The 16,349-nt window shown below is 42.9% G+C and overlaps 1 protein-coding gene across 1 annotated transcript in view; it reads right to left on the bottom strand.

Moving 5' to 3' along the window:
• Positions 1-16,349, bottom strand: part of LOC126243161 (lachesin-like) — a 1,186,501-nt gene that overhangs the window by 140,671 nt on the left and 1,029,481 nt on the right. The window contains exon 4 of the mRNA XM_049948146.1: positions 14,836-14,939. Within this exon, the coding sequence (XP_049804103.1) occupies positions 14,836-14,939 (104 nt within the window). The remainder of the gene's footprint in view (positions 1-14,835; positions 14,940-16,349) is intronic.

Raw genomic sequence — 16,349 nt, 5'->3', positions numbered from 1 at the left:
TTAGCCATTCTAGAATTTCCTAAGTTAAGTGTTGGTGATGTGGCGGTGAAGAGGACACGGGAAGGAACAATCTACACTCCTGGAAATTGAAATAAGAACACCGTGAATTCATTGTCCCAGGAAGGGGAAACTTTATTGACACATTCCTGGGGTCACATACATCACATGATCACACTGACAGAACCACAGGCACATAGACACAGGCAACAGAGCATGCACAATGTCGGCACTAGTACAGTGTATATCCACCTTTCGCAGCAATGCAGGCTGCTATTCTCCCATGGAGACGATCGTAGAGATGCTGGATGTAGTCCTGTGGAACGGCTTGCCACGCCATTTCCACCTGGCGCCTCAGTTGGACCAGCGTTCGTGCTGGACGTGCAGACCGCGTGAGACGACGCTTCATCCAGTCCCAAACATGCTCAATGGGGGACAGATCCGGAGATCTTGCTGGCCAGGGTAGTTGACTTACACCTTCTAGAGCACGTTGGGTGGCACGGGATACATGCGGACGTGCATTGTCCTGTTGGAACAGCAAGTTCCCTTGCCGGTCTAGGAATGGTAGAACGATGGGTTCGATGACGGTTTGGATGTACCGTGCACTATTCAGTGTCCCCTCGACGATCACCAGTGGTGTACGGCCAGTGTAGGAGATCGCTCCCCACACCATGATGCCGGGTGTTGGCCCTGTGTGCCTCGGTCGTATGCAGTCCTGATTGTGGCGCTCACCTGCACGGCGCCAAACACGCATACGACCATCATTGGCACCAAGGCAGAAGCGACTCTCATCGCTGAAGACGACACGTCTCCATTCGTCCCTCCATTCACGCCTGTCGCGACACCACTGGAGGCGGGCTGCACGATGTTGGGGCGTGAGCGAAAGACGGCCTAACGGTGTGCGGAACCGTAGCCCAGCTTCATGGAGACGGTTGCGAATGGTCCTCGCCGATACCCCAGGAGCAACATTGTCCCTAATTTGCTGGGAAGTGGCGGTGCGGTCCCCTACGGCACTGCGTAGGATCCTACGGTCTTGGCGTGCATCCGTGCGTCGCTGCGGTCCGGTCCCAGGTCGACGTGCACGTGCACCTTCCGCCGACCACTGGCGACAACATCGATGTACTGTGGAGACCTCACGCCCCACGTGTTGAGCAATTCGGCGGTACGTCCACCCGGCCTCCCGCATGCCCACTATACGCCCTCGCTCAAAGTCCGTCAACTGCACATACGGTTCACGTCCACGCTGTCGCGGCATGCTACCAGTGTTAAAGACTACGATGGAGCTCCGTATGCCACGGCAAACTGGCTGACACTGACGGCGGCGGTGCACAAATGCTGCGCAGCTAGCGCCATTCGACGGCCAACACCGCGGTTCCTGGTGTGTCCGCTGTGCCGTGCGTGTGATAATTGCTTGTACAGCCCTCTCGCAGTGTCCGGAGCAAGTATGGTGGGTCTGACACACCGGTGTCAATGTGTTCTTTTTTCCATTTCCAGGAGTGTAGATCGGGCAGACTTCCGTTACTGACGGACAAAGACCATCGAGAACTGCGTAAGGCGGTTGTAAAAAGTCGCATGAAATGAGCGAAAGTAATTTGACAAGGGGATAGTAGTAGTCCAGTTAGCACAATGACTGCACGTATGGAGTTATTAAAAATGGAGTGAATTTTCAACCAGCTCTCATCATCAGCCACACATTTCTGTTGTCAGTGATAAGCCAGTGATGTAAAGAGCTGCGCCACTGGACAGTGGATGGCTGGAAACGAGTGATTTTGAGTAATGAATCACTCTATACGCTGTGACAATTCGGCGGAAAGCCTGGAGAATTTTGCCTGCTTTGGTGTGTAGGGCCAGCAGTGAAGTACGGAGGACGTGGGGTTATGGCATGCGGGTGCTTTCTGTAGTTAGGTTGTGATCCCCTTATTGCGCTAAATGCGGCAGGATAAGAACCCCTTTTAGAGCATTGTGTCCTGCGTACAACAAAAGAACAATTCGATGATTGTGTCATCATAACAATGCACCTTGTCACAAAGCAGCCTCTGTGAGACAATGGTTTGTGGACGATAACGTTCCTGACATAACTTGGCCTGCCCAGAGTCCCGACCTTAACGAATCGAACACCTTTGGGATGAGTTAGAACGTCAACTTCGCTTCAGACCCCAACATCAGTAGCTTCTCACGGTTTGTCTCTTGAGGAATGTAGCTTCTCTGGTTTTGGCTCTTGAGGAAAAATGGGCTTCCAATCCTCCACAGACATTCAGACACTTCACTGAAAGTGTCGACTAAGGAGTTCAAGCCGTCATAAAGGGGAAGGGTGAACACACCCCACATTTTTATCCACTAATAGGTGTCTGGATTTTTTGTTTGGACGTTGTACTCATAGAAAACATAAGCGGTATTCCATGCCACAACTAAAAGATTAAAGGAAATTAAACTGACAAACTACAGTTTATGACATGCGAATAGAAAGAAAGGGTAAAGTAAATATGTATTTAGTTTGTTTGGGAACACTCAAGAGTTGGGATAAAATTGATGTGATTAACCCACATGTCGAATATCTTAATGTGGATTATAGTAAATGTGTTACATAATCATGTAGACCGAATATAAATGAATGAGTACATATCACGTTCATGGCTAAACTGGTAGTTCTGAAGAGAAAAAAAGAACGTTACACTAAGGAGGCGATGCAGAAGAAACTCAATGAGATTAAAATTTTTCTCATCTGCATCCTAAATAAGGAAAGTCATTCTATCTATCTATATCTATATCCCGCTCCAGCTACTGCCAGGTCTGGGTGCTGATGAGTCCTCTCCATTTGGCTCGGTCTTCCCACCACTTTTCTTCCTCCACATGCTGTCACACCTCTCCTTTCAACAGATATTCTCACTCCCATTTCCCACCGTGTTCTTGGGCGCCCTCGAGGTCTTTTTCCATCCATCTTTAGTTCTTCCATAATTTTGGGGAGTCTCTGCCCATGCATCCTCTTAACATGCCCATACCATCTGAATCTCTTTTTTCAATTTCTTCTCTCATACTTTCTTGTTTGAGGTCCTTTCTAATCTCTACATTCCTTACTCTGTCCATTCTTGTTTTTCCCTTAACTGCTCTAAGAAATTTCATTTCCCTTGCTTGCAGTCTGCTCCAGTCCCTTTCTGTCATTGTCCATGTTTCTCCACCATAGGTGACAATAGGGATGTAATAATTCTTATACATAAGGAGTTTCGCTCTTTCTGAAACCTCATTATTCCAAATCAGATGTTTTATTGTTTGGTAGAAATTGCCTCCCTTCTGTAACCTTCTATTAATTTCGTTAGTTATTCTTCCATCCCTAGATATTTCACTCCCTAAATAAGTGAAACTTTCTACCACTTTGAGGGGTTCTCCATTCAAGGTAATATTTCCGTTGATTCCTTTCTCTCTTCCAAATACCATTACTTCACTCTTATCTTTATTTATTTTTAATCCATACCTTTTCATTATTTCCTTCCACGCATCAAACTGTAACTGTACATCTACCTCTTTATCACCCGATATTACCATATCATCTGCAAAAATCATCTTTTTGTCTTTTTCTTTTACTATATCTTTAACTGCCCTATTCATTCCCTCCATCACAACATTCAAAAGCGCAGGAGATAGAATACTTCCTTGCTTAAGTCCTTGTCTTATTTCGAAATATTCAGAGTTCCCCAATGGTGTTCTAATTCTACAATTGTGGCCTCTGTACATTGTCTTTGTAACATTAATGTATCCATCTTCTATATCTATCTTCTTCAGTTCTTCCCAGAGTCTCTCCTTGTTAACTGAGTCATATGCCTTTTCTATGTCTTTTGTTATACTCCCAACTTTTTTCCATCAGTTGACAGATAGAAAATATCAGGTCGATCGTGCTCCTTCCTTTCTTAAACCCATGCTCTTCTTCACTCAGCTCCTTTTCTATCTTTTCACTTATTCGATTTAGTAAAATTCTTTCAAAAATCTTGGCTGTATGACTCATGAGGGTTATTCCTCTTTAGTTTTTACAAAGTCTTTTATTGCCTTTCTTGAAGATGGGAACAATGTCTCCTGTTCTCCAGTCGTCAGGTATTTTACTATTTCTCCACACGCTTGATAGTACTCTATATAGCCACTGCATTCCCACTGGACCTGCTGCTCTTATCATGTCGACTGATACTTATATTTCTTTGCACTTCTTCTTTTCCTCTATATATCTTTTATGGTCTTCGTCATTTTTAGTTTTCCACCATTTTCTCCATGCTCCACTTTTTCTTCTAACTGCTTGGATTGTGGTATCATCCCACCAACTTGTCTGTCTTATTTTTTTCCTTTCCAGATGTTCTGCCACATACTTTTTGTGCTGCTTCGACTAAAGTGTCTTTGAATAAACTCCATTCTTTTTCTACATCGCAGAAAACTTCTTTTGGAAATTTTTGTGTTATTAATTCTCTGTACTTCTCAACACATTCACTCTCCTTCAATTTCCAATCCCGTATCCTCATCACTTTCTTCTGTTTTCTATTTTTCACACACTGATTCATTTTCCATTGTCCCACCAGTAATCTATGGTCTCCATCTGCACTCACACTTGGAATTACCTTCACATTTGTTACTTTCTCTCCCCATTCCCTATCTACTAGAATATAATCAATTACACTCTTCGTTCTTCCATCCCAACTGTATCTGGTGATAACATGACTTTCTCTCTTCATAAACCAGCTGTTTGCTATTTTCATTCCATTCCTCTGGCACAAATCCAGGAGTCTTTCCCCTTCTTCATTTCTGCCTCCATATCCAAAACATCCCAATACTTGCTGAAATCCCTTTCTGTCTTTGCCTACCTGTGCATTAAAACCTCCCATCACTATATTAGCACTCTCTATATGGTTTTCTAACACATTTTCAAAGTCCATCTTCTCTTCTTCGCTACATCCCACTTGAGGTGCATAAATCTGGATTACTTTTAGTGTTTCTTTTTGGAATCTCAGGTTTAAGATTACGATCCTGTCTGATATATATCTCACATTTTCAATACAGCTTTGTACATTCTTATTCACCATCACTGCCACACCATTTCTACCAGACCTGTTATTCCCACTCCAGTACAGTTTTTAAAAAAAATGGCTCTGAGCACTATGGGACTCAACATCGTAGGTCATAAGTCTGTGGTCATCAGTCCCCTAGAACTTAGAACTACTTAAACCTAACTAACCTAAGGACATCACACACACCCATGCCCGAGGCAGGATTCGAACCTGCGACCGTAGCAGTCCTGCGGTTCCGGACTTCAGCGCCAGAACCGCGAGACCACCGCGGCCGGCCCAGTACAGTTTTCCTCCTCCTCTCAAATTCTTCTCACCTTTTCCCTTCCACTTTGTTTCTCTTAATCCCACTATATCTAACTTCCTCTCTGTTAGTACATTTGTCATTTCTTCCATTTTTCCATTGAGGGTTAATATATTAAGGGTGCCAATATTTAGGAAGGAAAGTCATTAAGACATTAAATTCATAAGAAATTGAAGACATACTCTAAAAGATATTAAAATGTTGTGGCTCTATAATATGCAATATCCCTAGACAAATGTGCAGTACTGCGTCAATTCCTGTTATTCTCTAGCACAAATTAGAATTTACCCTTGTCATATTTCTCCATACGGCGTAAGGCTCGGGACATGTCAAGAACAACCCTCAAGTCTCTCTCCATTAACCACTTTACTTCGTTTTTGGAAAGTATTGAATATAAGAGTCGTCAGGCACCTCTGAAGTTTTGGGATACTTAACCATTTGATTTACCTTCTAAATTACTGCTACTGACAGAGATATAATCAATTTTTTAATTAATAAAATATTTGTGTATACACTATGATGAAAATTTAAGCTGAAAAAACTGTAATGCATAAGCTAAAGCTTTTAAGCTGAGCTAATACTGTCATGAGAATAATTACCAACTTCTGGATGTACAGATCTCTGATTAACGGGTGCGGAATATTTTCATTCCGTCAAACGCATTTTAATGTGTAAATCATTACGTTCTGTTAGGTTACTTACGTTTTCATATAACAAATGTTTCAAGTATGACTAACTCGGTTTATATTTAAGAAACAGTATGCAAAAAATTGCACTATTATTCTCAGGTAACTAACGAATTGCGCCCAGTCACGTGCATAGAGCGAAGTTACAACCGACAAGACATAAGCTTCCATCATTGGCCGACGTTGATGTTGCTTTTGTCAATGTTCCGTCATTTCGTTTGAAGGGGAAGGGACAATCGTTTGTGCATTTGTGGAGATGAAACACGTGTAATGTCAAGGTCGGTGACATACCCAGGAAATAAGTCCATATTTGTGAAATCTATTAACTGTGCTCAATTTTAAAAGTTTCCTTTAAAATGTAAGCTAGAAAAATAGCGCACATACTTGTGTACTTCAATGACTGTAGTGGATCACAAAGAAATATTAAGTAGTGTATTAAGTTTCCTTGTCTTACGGTATACGTACTGATGAAAATTTAAGTTGGAATAACATATAATTTATAGTTAAAGCTTTTAGATTGAGCTAATATTTTTGTAAGAATAATTTCCAGCTTTGGGATTAGGAAGTTAATGAACTTACGAGTACTGGATATTTTCATTCACTGAAGTATTCCGTGATATTATTTTGAGTTCTGCAAAAGGTTCATTGTGCAAAAGAAAGTAATCAGATTTGAGTGGTGTTCAAACAAACACAGTTTATAGTCATATTTTAATGTGTAGGCAATATTAACCGTACTCACAGTATATTACCTAAATGATATCAAAAACTTTGACAAGGAAACATTATCGACGATCCAGTTGAGCTTAAGAGAACATAACTAATCATAAATATAAGACATAATGGAGCATAGTCTGCATTATCCTCTAGAAAATATAAGTCTAATGCAGGAAGAAGTGTGTTAAACAGCGTAAATTATAGCAGACTTGTAATGCGAAATGCAGGTAATAACATACATGTTGACAAGTTATCGCACTCTCGGCGAGTCTGACTCCCAGTCGCGAATGAAAATAAACAAATAATGTATAAAATCGATTCTACAGTCTAGTGTTAGGTATGAGGACTAACACTGAATGTACACGAGATGTGGCATTACGTCCTCTAAGTTTCTGATTTTGTCAGATTCATGACTAATCTATGCAGTTAGCACTGAGGAACGAAGTGGAATGAAATTCCGCATCTCCTCATCAGCCTCTGCCGTGCGTACAATGTACTGAGAGTTTGCCACGTCCACCCCACGTCCATCCTGGATTACGTGTCACGTCATCTCCTGTTGCGCTGAGAGAGGACTTACTTGTTTACCAACTGAAGCATACGCTCCAGAGGTGGATGACCAATCAGTCAGCCATAATGTTTTATGCCCTGACCACACACAAACATCTCACGTGTCCCGCTGCAGTTGTGGTGTTATTGCTCCTGCAATTGCAGTCATCTCGTATGTATTTCAACTAAAGAAGTGTACAGCGTCTGGCGAATCAAAAACAGTGTCCGGGGATGAATTTTAAAAACCATAATTTGATCACAGCTGTATTCACTACATGCAAAGTCAGTCCTCATGGCGAAATTGTTCAGCACTAACGCTCATCTATACCCGACCCTGAGCAGAATTAATCTGCATGAAATTAAGCAGCAAAGGTCGGTCAAAAATAGAAACCGGGTGCTTTTATAGGTCGCCTGGATCAGGCACTATAGTGCTAGAGCGCTTCAGAGAGAACTTGCAGAGTATCATTAATATCTGTGCTGACCATTCCGTTGTAACAGGGGTGACTTCAACTTTCCAGGTATAAATTGGGAGAGTCTTGCTATCAAAACTGGAACCTGAGACAGGGATTCGTGTGACATTATTATGAATATCTTGTCCGAAAATTGCTTCGATCAGCTAATTAGAGAACTAACTAGTGGAGGCCACGTCTTAGACCTCCTAGCAACAAACAGACTTGTACTTATCATATCAATTAACGCGAAGGAAGATATCAATGACCATAACGCTATGTTATCAAGTATGACTACGGGGATTACAAGTAATGTTGAAATATAGGAACATTGCTTCGCAAGAGTGACAGTATAGAAATTATAGAATGTCTGAGTAGGCCAGATCAGATATTCACTTTTGAGGATGATAATGTGGCACAAAACTGGAAAAAAACTCAAACGCATCGTTCAATAAGTCTTAGACAAGTATGTTCCGAGCATGGTCGTCAGGGATTGGAATGGTCCACCGTAGTTTAGCAGCCGTGTTAGAAAGCTGCTACGTAAACAAAGAGAGCTTCATCACAGTTTCGAGAGAAGTCAAAATCTGCTTGACAAACTAAAGCTGAGCGAACCCAAAATGAGCGTCAGGAGATCAATGACACAAGCGTTGAATTCCTATGATAGCAAAATTTTGTCCACGGATCTGACTAAAATCCATAAGAGATTTTGGTCTTTCACAAAATCATTAAGCGGTTCGAGATCATCTATTCAGTCACTCAGTAACCAAAATGGCACCGAAACGGAAGACAACAGAGAGAATATCGAAACACTGAATTCGGTCTTCTGAAATTGTTTCACTGCGAAAGATCGTAATATGGTCCCATCTTTCAATCATCGTACGAAAGTATAGCATTGTAGAGGAAAGGTATCAGACCCAGATGAGGTACCTGTAAGATTCTACAAAAGTTAAGCCAAAGAATTTGCTCATCTTCTAACAGTACTTTATCGCACTTTGCTGGAGCAACAAAGTGTACCTTGTGACCGGAAAAATTTGCAGATCATTCTCGTTTCCAAGAAGAGTCGTAGGTCAGATGCACATAATTGCAGGCCTATAGGGCGACGACGTCAGTCTGTTGTAGAATTGTGGAACATGCTTTATCCACTACTGTACAACTACAGATAATGAGAAATGCTGGAAACAATATACATAGTAAAACAACTAGAAATAACCATCCAGAGTGACCTTAAGTGAACTGAGCACGTAAAACAAATAGTAGAAAAAGCAAACGCCAGATTGAGATTTATAGAAAAAATCAAATTCATCTACTAAAGAACTGGCTTACAAGGAGCTTGTTCGACAGACTCTTGTTGTTCATCATCGTAAGATTCTACCAAGATAGGACTGATAGAAGAGATAGAGAAGATCCAACGAAGAACGTAGCGTTTCGTCGCGGGAGCTCTTGTCGACGCGAGATCGTTATAGAGATGTTCAGTAAACTACAGTGGCAGACGTTACAACAGAGGCGTTGTGCATCTACTGAAATTTCGAGGGGGTGCTTTCCGGGAAGGTTGTGAGATCATATTACTTTCTCCCACGAGTAATAACCACGACTAGGAAATTCGAGAAATTAGAGCTAATACAGAGGCTTACCGATAATCATTCTTCGCACGCGCCTTTCGCGACTGGAACTGATTACCAGAAGTGTTCTCCAGTACACACAGTCAGGGGGCTTGCGGAGTACTGAGATGCATGTAGATGCAGAATAGTGATAGTCTACTTGCAGAAAACGATGTAAAGTACCCTCTGCCAGCACTGTGTAATGGCTTGAAGTATGTACATAAATCTGGAACTAGATATAGATGTTAACGTAGAATTCTCATCCAGAGCTTCGAGTGCCTTCATATGTGGTGACGTCTCCCGCCACCAACACGAAGGTTACTCTGGCGCACAAGTAGTACATCATTACTTATTGTTACTGCAGTTTTTAAGCCATGATATTACCCTAAATTCCAAGTCGCCCCCCTTGGTGCAGCATGTTATCCCCCAACTCCCCCCTTCCCCCCCGCGTCTGAGAATCGCCAAGTTTTCTGCCGCGAAAAAAAAAATAAAATGAAAAAAAAGTTTCTCTCTTGCGGCTGCCGCGGAACGGCATAGAGAAATTGTCAGTCCATGTGTAGCGGACGTTGCTTCTGGACTGTATTTGTTTATGGAATACCTGAGTGCACGCGCGTTTTACGAGAGAGTGAAGATGAAAATGGGTAGCCACCATTAATTAATAAAACTGTTAAAAATTATTTTTTTCTAATTAATACTGCAGCTGCTGCCTTTCTTTACTTACAAGTGAAACACAGGAAAGCTACAAAGAATTTAACAGTTGGCAACGACCACGATGTCCGATTATGAAACCCATGGAAGAGAAAATAGCATGACAAGCTTTATACTACACGTGTCTGAAGTATTTGATTCATAGCGCTCAGGACGTTAAGTGTGAAAGCGCGAGTTGGGTTTTCGTTGTCGGTGTTTTCGGAACTCATGCTGATTGGCATGGAGGAGGCCTCTTTGTTCCAGACACCTCATTACGTTTGAGCTCTAACTTTTGTGATTCCACTCAGATGGATGTCATAGATTATGTAAGGCATTTTTGTGGGTAACTTTTGACACCCTTCTTGTGCTTTCTCCCAACTGCTGGTCACAGTTCTTGTTTGAGTAACCGAGCCGGCCGCGGTGGTCTAGCGGTTCTAGGCGCTCAGTCCGGAACCGCGCGGCTGCTACGGTCGCAGGTTCGAATCCTGCCTCGGGCATGGATGTGTGTAGTGTCCTTAGGTTAGTTAGGTTTAAGTAGTTCTAAGTTCTAGGGGACTGATGACCACAGATGTTAAGTCCCATAGTGCTCAGAGCCATTTTTTTGAGTAACCGACAGTATATTATGAACAACTTCGCCAGAATTTCTGTATAGAATCTCACAGTCACTATCGAGCACTGAAACCTCACTCACTGTTACCAATTTAGCTGTTTCTCAACGTGACTGACACTAAGATCAAAATCATTCATCTTTTCAGCAGTGCGGGAGCTAAATTGAAACAGCACTCTTTCGTTCGAAAACGATATTAATTACTTTTTCTTTTACTTTGCTACCCTCAATTTCAGTTCCTCTGCAATCCATGAGCGTCTCGACACTAACTTTGGTCCCACGATACTCATAACATATGACCTGAAATTCTGTGAATTTTGTGAGAAGAATTTCGATAACATTAAGCATGGTAGACGTTGAACTCTCCCCAGGTTGCCTTTCTCGTTGGTGCAATGAATGTCAGCTTGTTCTAAACGTATCAGAATCTGAGTTCATGTACGTGCGTATGAATATCAAACCCGTAATGTTCGAATACAGCAGTAACAGCAATAGTAATGTGCTGCCTGACACACTCACGTCGGTTAAATTTAAAGACGTAAGCAAAGCGATATGAATTTGAAAGAGCACGTAAGGACGGTAGTACGGAACACTAATCGCCAACTTTGGTTAACTGAGAGAATTTTAGGAAAGGGTAGCTCATATATAGAGGAGACCGCGTCTAGAACACTAGTGGGGGCCGTTCTTGAATAGTGATTGCGGGTTTGGGATCCCCTCCGGGTCGGATTAACGGAAGACATCGAAGCATTCAGAGGGAACGGATAGATTTGTTACCGGTAGGTTCGATCAGTTCTTTCTGACAAGTCCGAAAGAACAGCCACCACACATACAGATATATGCACCTTGACATCCATTAACTATCACTCAGTGCAGATGCACTCTCGCGTGCTTGACTACCCAAATAGCTACATAATTTACATTACGGTCCACTTATTTCACAACAACATTTGTTACGTCAGCAAAGAAAAGTATTTTTGAGTCAACTGTCATGTTTAGTGGCAAATCATTGATATATATCAATAAAAGCAATGGAGCTAAAACAAACTCTTGTGGCACCCTCGCTTCACGTGACCCAGTCAGGTTCACTGCATGGACCACACAATCAGAGGCCTTTGTTAAGCGAATGAAAATACCTTCTGTCCTAAACCTATCGTTTAGTCCTGCTAGTGTAACACACAATACCATCACGATAACACCATCTGCTTTTTGATATACTACTTGTACGGAAACGAGAAGGCCATTATTAGAGTCGAGGGAGATAGAAGGGGAGGCAGTAGTTGATACCGGAGTCAGACCTGGTTGTAGCCTATTCCAGTTGTTATTCAATTTGTACATTGCGTAACCACTAAACGAAACGAAGTAAATATTTGAGAAGGTATTAGAGGTCAGGCAGAAGAAGAAGTTCTTTGGGGTTTATTGATGACGTTGTAATTCTCTCACAGACGGCAAAGGATCTGGAAGAGCAGTTGAAAGGAATTGACACTGTTTTGACAGGAGGGTGTAAGATGAACATTACCAAAAGCAAAACAAGGGTATGGAACGTAGTCGAATGGAAATGCGGCGATGCTGAAAGAACTGTACTAGGAAATGAGACACACTAAAAGTAGTAGATGTGTTTTGATATTTTGGCAGTAAAATATCTGACGATGGCTGAAGTAGAGAGGACAGAAAATGTAGACTGGCCACAGCGAGGAAATCGTTTCTGAGGAAGAGAGATTTGTTATTATCTCTACATTTCTATATCATATACAAACTGAAGGCGCTTGCGCGCATCCGTCATCATATGTAGGCTACTCTCAGGAAATGCTGTAACGAAGTTGATCCCGTTTCGAGTATTAAATACAATGATGCACAAAGAAAGCATTTATAAATAATTTATAAATATTTTGTAAGAATTGTGTGAATTATGATGAATGAAACTTAAATTGTTAAAACGATACCATTGTCATCTAGCGCACTGCTGCCATAGCCCAATAGAGCAGCAGAGCCTCGATAACGCAGTAAACCGGACAAAACTCGCATGTGGTGTCGTGGACTAATTTTTGCTCCACTGATGGTCAAAAAAGGAATTAAACTTTTACAAATGTTATAATGTTTTTTAATGTAATGTGTAATGTATGTGGAACAACGACTGTAGATGTTAATGGGCTGTAATATCAAAAGCTTCTGTCAATGTAGTAGAAACTGAAAGATCGAATCTTATCAGGGTCACTTTATACTGTAAATTCTTGTTTCCCTAAGATTTTTATTTTATTTTTATTTTCTTGGTCATTGGTCTTTTGACTGGTTTGTGCGGCCCGCCACGAATTCCTCTCCTGTGCCAACCTCTTCATCTCAGCCGGCAGGGTCAGGGATTTTCCCTGCCTCAAGATGACTGGGTGTTTGTGTTGTTCTCATCCTTTCATCATCATTCATGAAAGTGGCGAGTTTGGACTGAGAAATGGTTGGGAATTTGTACGGGCGCTGATAACCGAGCAGTTGAGCACCTCACAATGCAAACATCATCCTCATCTTCATCTCAGAGTAGCACTTGCACCCTACGTCCACAATTATTTGCTGGATGTATTCCAGTCTCTGTCTTCCTCTACTGCTTTTGCCCTCTACAGCTCCCTCTAGTACCATGGAAGTAATTCACTGATGTCTTAAAAGATCTCCTATCTTCCTGACCCTTCTCCTTGTCAGTGTTTTCCACATATTCCTTTCCTCTCCGACTCTACGTAAAACCTCCTCATTTCTTAGCTAATCAGTCCATCTAATTTTCAACATTCGTCTGTAGCACTACATCTCAAATGCCTCGATTCTCGTCTGTTTCGGTTTCCTACAGTCCTTGTTTCACTGCCTTATAAAGCTGTGCTTCGAAACGTACTTTACCAATCGCAATTCGCGCTCTTGATTGACTGCAGATTTTCGAACAATGGAGCAGTGAGTTATTCAGCTTCGAAATATCGTTAGATATATGACCAATAACGAAAAGATAACCACCTCATAACCAGACTGTGATGTGAGACCTACAATTTGAAATAATCAAATATTTTTACCGGTGGTGTCCCTCTAGTCGTTTGAGAAGAGTTACTTGCGAGAAACCAACACGAATCCAAAATATGTAGAGTTTTGTTTTTTATGCTGCAAATAAAAAGTTTTTCGATAAAGTTCTTCAGCATCTTTGCTTCGTTAAGGTATTACAGCCTATTAAATATACAGTTCTTGTTCCACGTACATTATACTGCACATTAAAAAGTATTATAACATTTGTAAACGTTTCATTCATCATACGACAAACAGTGGAGCAAAAATTAGACCCCGACACCAGAAGCAAATTTGGTCCTGTTTACTGTGTTATCGAGGCTCTGCTGTTCTGTTGGGTTATGACACCAGTTCGCTAGATAACAATGGCATCGTTTAAATTCACCATAAAGTTCTTTCAAGACTGTTGCAGAAACTCAGCCGTCAGCATTCGGTCTTCCTTGAATCAAACCTAGGTGTCAATGCGAACCTCTGCATCCTATGAGATATCACTCCAAAAGCCAATTCAGTATGGAACACGAAACATTCAGCCGGACAGCTGTCCGGTTGTGGGCTGCTTACTTCGTGTTAGTTATCTGAAAGTGATGATACTCAGGTACTTAATGCTATTCTCTGAAATTTATTCGTAACTCCACGCAAATAAAATACGCGAAAGTACTAAAGCCGTCTGACCGTAGATACTAAATGCTGCCCCTGCGAAACCGGACCGGGTTGCTAGTGTGATATAAATTTAGGTTTCAACAAGTCTCTTCTGAAAGTATTATGGGGTGTACTCATCTATGGAGATGAAACATGGACGATAAATATTTTAGGCAAGAAGACAGCAGAAACTTTGGAAATGTAGTCCTACTGAAAAATGCTGAAGATTACTTCCGTAGATCACGTAACTAACGTGGAGGTAATGAATGGAATTGGAGAGTAAAGAAATTTGTGGCAACAACCTGACTAGAAGAAGGGAGAGGTTGATAGGGCATATTCTGAGACGTCAAGGGATCACCTGTTTACGTTTGGACCGGAGTGTGGTGCGTAAAATTTATAGATGGAGACCAAGTATAGAATGCAGGTTCAAATGGATTTAGGAAGCAGATTTAGACTTGCACAGTAGAGAGTAGCATCAAACAAGACTCCAACCTGAAGACCACAAAAACATGCTTACGCTGACCTACGGGTAAACACTGTGTGCTTACCTTGTAGCCCCTGAGGTTGTCCACGACGCAAGCCATGACAGCGGTGCCACCCACCGTCACGGTCACGTTCGGGATGGGCTCAGCAAACCGGGGGTACAGCGACTCTGGAACAATCATATCACACGCACGCATACAATGATCAATATATACATGTTCCGTATTGTAAAAATACAGAATATCTCGACAACACTGTTTCATGAAGTCTTCTCTTGATTCTAGACAGTAAACTGGCTTGTAGGAAGGAAAATTAGGTGTTAATGTCCCGTGGTCATTTGAGCCCAAACGTGTATGGTACATGGGTGAGGTATGTCAGCCTAGTACATTTCACCGTTCATTCGCCGTAACAGATTTTTGAAATCCACCAACATACACTGAAGCGCCAAAGAAACTGATATAGGCATGTACACTCCTGGAAATTGAAATAAGAACACCGTGAATTCATTGTCCCAGGAAGGGGAAACTTTATTGACACATTCCTGGGGTCAGATACATCACATGATCACACTGACAGAACCACAGGCACATAGACACAGGCAACAGAGCATGCACAATGTCGGCACTAGTACAGTGTATATCCACCTTTCGCAGCAATGCAGGCTGCTATTCTCCCATGGAGACGATCGTAGAGGTGCTGGATGTAGTCCTGTGGAACGGCTTGCCATGCCATTTCCACCTGGCGCCTCAGTTGGACCAGCGTTCGTGCTGGACGCGCAGACCGCGTGAGACGACGCTTCATCCAGTCCCAAACATGCTCAATGGGGGACAGATCCGGAGATCTTGCTGGCCAGGGTAGTTGACTTACACCTTCTAGAGCACGTTGGGTGGCACGGGATACATGCGGACGTGCATTGTCCTGTTGGAACAGCAAGTTCCCTTGCCGGTCTAGGAATGGTAGAACGATGGGTTCGATGACGGTTTGGATGTACCGTGCACTATTCAGTGTCCCCTCGACGATCACCAGTGGTGTACGGCCAGTGTAGGAGATCGCTCCCCACATCATGATGTCGGGTGTTCGCCCTGTGTGCCTCGGTCGTATGCAGTCCTGATTGTGGCGCTCACCTGCACGGCGCCAAACACGCATACGACCATCATTGGCACCAAGGCAGAAGCGACTCTCATCGCTGAAGACGACACGTCTCCATTCGTCCCTCCATTCACGCCTGTCGCGACACCACTGGAGGCGGGCTGCACGATGTTGGGGCGTGAGCGGAAGACGGCATAACGGTGTGCGGGACCGTAGCCCAGCTTCATGGAGACGGTTGCGAATGGTCCTCGCCGATACCCCAGGAGCAACAGTGTCCCTAATTTGCTGGGAAGTGGCGGTGCGGTCCCCTACGGCACTGCGTAGGATCCTACGGTCTTGGCGTGCATCCGTGCGTCGCTGCGGTCCGGTCCCAGGTCGACGGGCACGTGCACCTTCCGCCGACCACTGGCGACAACATCGATGTACTGTGGAGACCTCACGCCCCACGTGTTGAGCAATTCGGCGGTACGTCCACCCGGCCTCCCGCATG

Source organism: Schistocerca nitens, chromosome 1 (genome assembly GCF_023898315.1).
Source record: "Schistocerca nitens isolate TAMUIC-IGC-003100 chromosome 1, iqSchNite1.1, whole genome shotgun sequence".
Classification (NCBI taxonomy): domain Eukaryota; kingdom Metazoa; phylum Arthropoda; class Insecta; order Orthoptera; family Acrididae; genus Schistocerca; species Schistocerca nitens.
This window is presented reverse-complemented; position numbering and strand designations above follow the sequence as displayed.